The sequence below is a fragment of the Equus quagga genome, unplaced genomic scaffold, assembly GCF_021613505.1.
Source record: "Equus quagga isolate Etosha38 unplaced genomic scaffold, UCLA_HA_Equagga_1.0 206971_RagTag, whole genome shotgun sequence".
NCBI lineage: Eukaryota > Metazoa > Chordata > Mammalia > Perissodactyla > Equidae > Equus > Equus quagga.
This window is the reverse complement of record NW_025798865.1, coordinates 1-8,341: the sequence shown is the minus strand read 5'-3', so window position 1 is coordinate 8,341 and position 8,341 is coordinate 1. Positions and strand designations below refer to the sequence as shown.

Sequence of the window (8,341 nt, the reverse complement as noted above, 5' to 3'; positions counted from 1 at the left end):
TGGTCTGAGCCCACTCTCTCCCATGAACAAGGCCGAGCCGGACTGGCGAAGATGCGTCCACTCAGGGTCACCCCGGGGCCCCGAGGGGCTGGAGAGACCACGCCTGGCGCTGCTGCAGGGCCAGGGCCACCTTCCCCTGTGCCTGCCTGCTCAGAGCTGGTTGTGAGGGCTGCCAGCGGCCCTGTTCCGGGGTCCTAGGCCGGACAGCCTCCGGGTGGGGACTCCGCCCAGCCTGCAGACATCCTGGGGATGTAACAGGCGCCCTGGGCCTGACTGCAAGAAGAGCAGTGCTGGGGCTGGGGCCCCTGGGACCGCCCGCAGCATTCACACCCAGTCCAGGGGGCAGCCCGTGTCTGGTGCCAAAGCTCAGGGCGCCGAGGACGGAAGGAGCAGCACCGCGGTGGGAGGCAGCACTAGGGCGGCCTCTCCTATCGGAGTAGTCACTCTTCAGTTTCCATTTTAGTATCGTTTAAGCCCAACACTGGCATGGAAGATGGCTAACAGCCGACCTCACTGAAGAGGCCGCACCTCATGCTTAAAAAGGAGGTGACAGAGCTCGGGAGCCAGAAGGGTGGTGTGAGTTGCTGGTCCCAGTGCTGTCACTGAGGCATTGCTGCCACCTGGTGATGGCAAACCTCGAGGACAGACTGTGTGAGTTTCCACATGTCCCCAACTTCCCCCGGCGTCCTGTGTCTACTGCCCAAGGACCTGCCCATGTGAGAAAGGGATGCTCATGGGGGTGAGTGACACTGTCACAGCTCTGCCTGCCCTGATGTGGTCTTTATGAGCAGACACTTTCCAGATTTATTGCTATGGTTTTATGCGCTGAGCCAGTTGCACTGGGGAGGAGCAGTGCGTGAGCACGCAGCACCGCTGTGCAGAAGGGGCAGTGTGGGCTGGCCGCGGCCTCACAGGCCTTGAGTCACCCATTGAGGACAGACTCCAACCTGCAGAAGTGGGTTGGCAGCAGGGCAGCCATAGTGCCCTTCAGAAGCAGGCTGGGCAAAGGAGCCCAGCACAGGTGGGAGGTCAAGGCTGTGCTGGGCTGTCTGGGCCCAGGTAGACGGCCTTCTCCACGCCATCCACCTTCTGGACGTGCTCCAGGTAAGCGGAGAAGTGCGTGCACTCAAAGCGGCCGCTCCCACGCACGTGTGCCAGGAAATCCGGTGCTCCTGGGAAAATGACATTGTCAGCCAGCAACACCGTCCCCTTGCGTAACAGGCCACACTCCTGCAGGGGACAGAGGGTTGGGGGGGTGAGGATTGGGGTGATCAAGGAGCCCACCCCAAACCAGGAGGGCAGGTGGGGGCTCCACACACGGGCCTGTGCCTGGCCCCGGGCTCGGCCCCACCCCAGCTCCTGGGGTCAGCAGGGTCTCCCACCGCCCTCTGTCTCCCCCTGGCAGCGACCACTGCAGGACAGCGCTGTGCCCAGCACTAGTCCCACATCCAGACTGTCAGCTCTGTGAGGAGGGATCCCCTCTGCTCCCTCCTGCATCCCCAGCCCCTAGAACAGCATGTGGCAGGCACACAGAGGGCGCTCATAAAATGCTACCTGGACAATGAGCAGAAGAGACGATGGGGCTGCAGTCCCACCCACAATGCTGCCTCAAGGCCAGTGGGTCCGTTGGTCACCGGGTGCCAGGAACACATGGCTGCTCCAGGAAAGAGGGATGCCTGGTGCCTGTGTGTGGGCTGCTGGGGGCTGTCACTGGAGAGTTGGGCCACCTCACCTGGGCGACCCTGCAGGGCCAGGGGACGGCAGAGGGGCAAAACTCGGGACCCACAAGCCTGCCCCTTGGGGGTCCGCTGTGGACAACCCCACGCCCCAGCATTTGAGGTGCCCCTCACCACCGTGGCCGGGCCCGGGGCAGCTAGCTGGCATTCCAGGGCCTAAGCTCTCAGAAGGAAGGAGGAGTGGCTAGACACAGCCTCAGGCCAAGACCGCCTGGGTGGGCAGTCCCTCTGAGTGGCGTGGGGAGGCACTGCCTAGATCACAGGAAACAATGAACAGAGAAACCTTGAGAGGAGCGGTTTGCCTGTGGGGGGAAGACCAGGCAAGGGACGCCCCTGTTGTCCTGTCCCCTATATTCGACTTTGGGGGAACGGAGCCTTTTTTTACAAAATCATAAATTAAAAGTTAAGAGACTAAGTAATCCTAGACATTGAGAGCAAAATCCCACATGTGGCCTCAGGTGTGACTCAGCCTACAGACATCCCAATGACCTAAACCCGTGGGGCTCTGCTCTGCACCCCTCCAGGGGGCGCCCCAGGACAGTCTTGGGTGTCTGGGCTCTCCTGGTGGCTGTCACTCCCAGCCTGCAGGCCACAGGGGAGGCCGAGGGCCCTCTGGCCGGCCCTGAGGCGCACACGCAGCTGTGAGGACTGCGTGGTGGGACAGCCCATGAGCCAGAGTTGGAAGGACCACTGTGACTCCTGGAGCGGCTTCTCTTCAGAACAGAAAAGGAAGGAACTTCCTAATAATGGTGGCCAGCAGACCAAGAGAGAGCAGCCCGGGCCCAGCCCCCAGAGGGCAGCTCAGGCTGGGGCAGGAAATGCCCAGGGGGAGCCGGGGGCGGGGCTCCAGCCTGCTGGGGTCGTGCTGAGGGACGCAGGAGGCACCGCTGGCCACAGACTGGACGGTCCGAGGAGTGAGAGGCATCAGAAACTCAAACCCCACGAGTTCACCATGAACGAACCAAGCGGAGGAAGAAGCTGTGGTGGCCTTTGGAGGGTGCCGGGGCGCATCCTCAAGGAAGCTGGACCTAAGGGGGAAGGAGGCGGCACCCATCCCACCTGGGGATCCCTGGGGACACCACGGGCCTCCTGACGGAGGACACAGAACGCTGGAGAATTCTGACCCAAAGAGCAGGGCGTCTGAGCAAACCACCGCGGAACAAAAGGGCGTTTCAAATGTCTCTACAGTTCCCCGACCCTCCTTCCTTCACGAGGTGGAGTCTGGATGCTCTCCCTGGGTGTGGGTCGGGCCAGAGACTGGCTTCTGACAGAGGGAAGAGCGGGAACACAGTGTGGGGCGCAGGGCCTGGCTCATACGAGGCACCGTGGCTCCCTCCTTGCTCCTCCTGTCTCTCTGTCTCTGTCTCTATCTCTCACTCTCCCACTCAGGCTCTTGGGACAACCAGCTACCATGTTGTGAGGACACTCAAGCAGCCCCGTGGGTACGCCTTGTGACAAGGGGTTGAGGCCCCTCACAGCAGCCATCGGACTGTGAATTGCCACCTGCCCCCGCCAGCCCGCAAGCCCTTTATTCCTGACTGAGGAGGGGGGCGGCTGGGCCGCTGCAGAGCTGGGCTGCCCCAACCCCGCACAGGCCAGGGGCCTGCAGAGTCCCAGCTGCAGGGCAGCAGGACATGTTTCAAAGCGCCGCCATTCCCAATCCAGGGCCCCTCCTCTTTGGGCTGACCCCCAGCTTCGAGCCAGCAGCCCCGAGAGAACTGCCGGCTTCCCGTCACTAAGGGTCCTCCGTGCTGCTTCCCCAGGAGCGAGGCCCCGTCACCACCGCTCGCCAGAGCTGCTGAGATCCTCCCGCTCCCGGCAGGCCCAGTGGCAGTGGAGCCTGGCTCTGCCCTCAGTGCCCGAGCTCCAGGGCCACACCCTCTGCCCACGGTGGGCCTCCTTGGCTAGGGTGCCTGGCTCCTCAGAGTGGCCGCGACCTGCCGACACAGCTGCCCCTGCACCAGCAGCCAGCACCCAGGCCCATCCCAGCCAGGCGGGTCAAGGCTCACCTCCAGGAGGAGCGTGTCCGGCAGGTACCGGTCCTTCCAGTGGTCTAGGAAGACCACGTCCAGCGTGTCCACGTCATATTTCTTCTTCAGCTGGGGGATGATGTCCTGGGAGGCCCCGAGGACAACGGTTACCTGGAACAGATTTCCGTCAGTGCCCACACCCACAGGGACAAACAGACTACCACGCCTGGGCACCCACGCGAGAGTCCACCGACAGCTCTATTTGGGGTTCTGGGGAGACAAGCCCCCTTCTGCCCGCTCCCTGTGGGGGCAGCCTTGGGAGTTTCCTGCTTGTGGATGGGGGCAGCAAGACCGCCCTCCTGGAGCTGCTGGGGGACCCGTGAAACCCTCCATGACCCTGCAGCAGGATCAGTGTGGCCTCGAGCTGCACGGTGGGTCTTGCCCTGGGCCCTCCCCTCCCACCCGGCCTGCCGGGCCTGGAGCGGCAGTGTGCACATCTGTCTAGGGGGCAGGCGCCACACCCTGTCCTGCAGGCCCGCGAAGTCCAGCATCTGCTGGGTGATGGCGGCGTAGTCAGGGTTGATCTCGATGGTGAGCAGACGGGCGCCGGGCGGCAGCAGGCGGGCCATGCGCACGGCCGAGTAGCCGCAGTAGGCCCCCAGCTCCAGCAGCACAGACGGCTGCTGCTCCTGCACCACTGCATCCAGGAACTGGCCTGTGGAGCACGGGAGGGGTAAGTGCAGGCAATGGTGGGGACCCACTCCTGGCCAGGACATGCGCCTCCCAACCGAGCAAGAGCCCCTCCTGATGCCTGGCCCCAGCCCTTGCCTGAGGCCCCCAGGTCTCCCAGGATGGCCCCCAGGCCATACCAGAAGGCCCCCAGCCTTCCCTGAGGCCCACAGTCCTCCCAGGATGCCCCCTAGGCCTCCCCAGATGGCCCCCAGCCCTCCCTGAGGCCCACAGGACCCCCCAATGGCCCCTAGGTCTCCCCAGACGGCCCACAGATGGCCCCTGAGGCCCTCCCAATATGACCCCAGTCCCTGCAAGATGGCCCCCATCCCTCCCTGAGGCCCACAGCACCACCCAATGGCCCTCAGCCCTCCAAAGATGGCACCCTGGCCTCCCCAGATGGCCCCCAGCACTAGCTGAGGCCTACGGCATCCCCCAATGACCCTTAGGCCTACTAGGATGGCACCCAGGCCTCCCCAGATGACCCCAGCCCTCCCTGAGGCCACAGCACCCCTGAATGGCCCCCAGCCCTCCTTGAGGCCCAAAGCCCTCCCCAGATGGCCTCCTGGCCTCCCTGAAGCTAATAGCACCTCTTAATGCACCAAGGCCCTCCAGATGGTCCCCAGCCATCGCCTGAGGCCCACAACCCACCCAGGATGACACCCTGGACTCTCCAGATGGCTCTGCCCTTCTCTGAGGAGCACAGCACTCCCCAAATTGGCCCCCTGGCCTCCCAGGATGGCACCTAGGCCACCCTTGTTGGCCCCCAGCCCTCCCTGAGCACGTACCACCCCCCAGCATGGCACTTGGCCCTCCCCAGATGGTACCCAGCTCTTCTTGAGGCCCCAAGCACCCCACAATGGCCCCTAAGCCTCCCCAGATGGCCCACAGATGTCCCCTGAGGCCCCCAGGCCTCCCCAGATGAATCCAGCCCACTCCAGATGGCCCTTCGCCCTCCCCTGAGGTCCACAGCCCTCCTCTGAGGCCTACAGCACACCCCAATAGCCCCTAGGCTTATTAGGAAGGCACCCAGGTCTCCCCAGATGGCCCCAAGCCTTCCTTGACGCCCTCAGCACCCGCTCGAGGGCCCCAGGCCCACCTCAGATGGCCCCCGCCCCTCCTCTGAGGACCCCATCCCTACCTCGAGGCCCTGGTCCCAGCTCATGCACCATCCAGGCTCCCAAAGTGCCTGAAGCCTCTGTGACTTTGCACACGCTGGTCCCTCTCTCTTTTCCACGATTCCTGGCTGACCCCAAATCGTCCTAACCCAGAGCTGCCATCTGTGGAACCCCCCACCCCACCTTGCCCATGGTCTATACTCAGAGCCTCCCTGGCTCCCTTGAGTTGGACACTGTCAGAGGCTCTGAGGGGGCTGTCACGTCTGTCCCCAGGGCTCCACTCCAGACAGTGCAGCACATGTTCACGCCCCAGCCTGGAGTCCAGAGGTCAGGAGGCAGCCCTGGGGACGGCCAGGGGCCTGGACCAGGCAACTCCAAGGAGCTCTGCATACCCTCAAGCCCGGCAGGGACACCAGGCACCCACTGCCCGCGCTGCCCAGCACCAGGTCTGTGGGATGGCGCACGAGTGTGGGGCCTGCTTGGAGCCTCTGCTGTCACCTCCCACTCGTGTTGGCTGAGCTGGTCTGTGGCAAAGGGGCCAGCTGAGCAGTGGCCTCCTGCACAGTTTATTAGACGTCCCTCCCGCCCCATGGGAACAGCGGTGTGGGTGTCAGGGTCTCAGCAAGGCCTTTGCTCCTGGCTGGGGGAGGGAGGCTGGGCGGCGACCTGGGCCTCCAGGGCTCCAGAAGAGCCCCCACCCCAACACCCAGAAACGGGCTGGGCTGCCCTGCCTGAGGCCTGTTTCCGTGTCCACCGCCTGCCGCCTGGGCCACTCACCTTTCTTGTCGCCCACGTTCATGGCCCATTCCTTCTGCGAGCAGTAGGCGTCAATGGTCTCCAGCACGCTCTGCGGGTCCCCGGCCACCGCGTGCTGCAGCACATGGCGCAGAATGCGCTGCTCCTTGCTGTCACCCATGAGCAGGTTGTGGATGGGCTGTAGGATGAACTCATTCCAGCCGATGAGGAGCCAGCCCCAGCGTCGCAGGAAGAAGAGCAGAGGCAGCAGTGCCAGGCCCAATGAGAAGGCTGCCAACAGCATGTGTGTTGGCTCTAGCATCTGAGGTAGGCAGGGGTGGAGCGGGGAGGAGGGGAGAGAAGGGAAGGGAAGGAGCCCAGGGGAGGGTGCCAGGCTTCAGTGCTTTGTGGCCTGCCAGGCAGCCCCACAGCCAGTGCGGGAGCTCAAAGTCCCTCATTGGTAGCGCAGACCTGCCCCTCCTGGCTCACTCACCCTCTCCTCAGTTTGGGGGTGCTACCACTGGCCCCTTATGCTGATGGGGCCCCAAGGTTCAAGAAGCCAGCCACACGCCCAGTTACCTAGCTCATGTCAGCCTCGGGGAGTGCAGCCACCCCCCAAACAGCCTCCTGTCCTTGGGGCCACACCCTCAGGTGCCCGGAACAGGTGTGGTTAGCTTTCCTGCCTGGGGGCCTGCCAGTCACAGCCCCCCTCTCTGGGCGCTTTCCCAGGCGGCCCTGAGCGAGGGGGCACAGCTGGCCTGGGGTGGATGCAGCGCACGGGGGGCCCACCCGTGTGCAGTGCCCTTGGGCGCCCACACTCAGACCGTCCGGGAGACTCCTGTGGTCCTTTAAGGGAGCTTCCAGGGAAAGACACAGGCAGTCCCCAGGCCAGGCACACGGGTCACAGGTGCATTCGCTGCTCCCCTCATGGACAGCCAGACATGGAGCATCTGTTCCTCTATGAGGAAGGGGAGCCTGCTGCCCACACCACAGTGTGAGCCAGCCACGCCAGTTGTGACCAGCTGGCTGCTGCAGCACGGCCTCCCCGGCAGGCGGCACTCTGGCAGGTAGCTGAGGATGCAGGCAGACGGAGCTGGGCTCAGGGCCCCTGCTGACAGGGGCAAGGCTGAACCGGGCAGCCCTGGGCTGCTGGCCAGCACAGCAGAGTTCACAAAATGCAGGGCAGATGCCACGTGACCTATTTACCCAAGGCAGAGTGGACACAAGGTCAGCACGTCAAAGTCTGCACGTGCTCTGGGCCCAAATCCTCGGCCCACACCCCTCCCTACTCCCCGTGCCACCCTGACGTTCAGAGCGACTTTCCCAGCCCTCCGAGCTGTAGCTCCTCCTCTGAGCTCTGCAGCTAAGCAGATGACATTTGTGCATTTGTGCCAAGTTCCCTCGCCACCAGTTAGCCATCAACAGAAACCATAACCTGAAAATGACCAGCGTCCAGTTATCCGGGTCCCTTCTCCGAGGCCAGCCCTGTCCTCTACTTTCTCTCCCCGGAAGGAGCTTGGAAGGCCCCAGAGAGCCAGGGAGACGTCTCCCCGAGTGTCCCACAGCCCGGGACATCGGCAAAGTCTCCCTGGTCCTCGTCTGCCCTCTAGGTTATAATGAGACAGGAACCACAAGATAAGGCCCTAACAAGATTGGCCTAACCAATCGGCAGGCTAGGAGAATCAGAGGCCGCCAAGATCCACGTTCCACAGCCCCTGGACGTCCCTGGGCTTGGGCATGCGCCCTAGCACCCAGGAGTCCACTGAAGGTGACCCTAGCCCCATCGGCATAGTAAAAATCCCACCCAGGGCTGGAGAGCTAGCATACTAAAGATACACACGTCGCATGAGGAGGCATGCTGAACAATAGCGCAGGCGCAAGCACAACCCATCCCTACAAGCGGTGACCAGGCCCTCCTCCCCAGCCTTCACCTAAGAACAGCCCCACAATCCCCTCCCTAATGGGCGTCACCTCCCCCTTTCCTTTCCACGCAGCCTCCCTTGTGTTGTCTCTCTTGATTTCCATCCTGCGGGACAACAAGCACCCAGTGTTC

General features: G+C 63.5%; 1 protein-coding gene across 3 annotated transcripts; it reads right to left on the bottom strand.

Moving 5' to 3' along the window:
* Positions 1-803: 803 nt before the first annotated feature.
* On the bottom strand, positions 804-7,577 carry LOC124233593 (catechol O-methyltransferase). 3 transcript variants are annotated; one of them, XM_046650736.1, is made up of 5 exons: positions 6,868-6,884; positions 6,331-6,610; positions 4,228-4,421; positions 3,746-3,877; positions 804-1,230 (listed from the first exon to the last, which is right to left on the bottom strand). In XM_046650736.1, exons 2-5 carry the CDS (start codon positions 6,608-6,610, stop codon positions 1,030-1,032), a joined length of 807 nt encoding a protein of 268 aa, XP_046506692.1. In that variant the 5' UTR covers positions 6,868-6,884; the 3' UTR covers positions 804-1,029. The 3 variants fall into 3 exon arrangements, 1 of the variants encoding a protein (XP_046506692.1); XR_006887106.1 differs by adding an exon at positions 1,555-3,000 and having other exon boundaries at positions 1,041-1,172; positions 6,331-7,577; XR_006887105.1 differs by adding an exon at positions 1,555-3,000 and having other exon boundaries at positions 1,090-1,230; positions 6,331-7,577.
* Between the last annotated feature and the right edge of the window lie 764 nt (positions 7,578-8,341).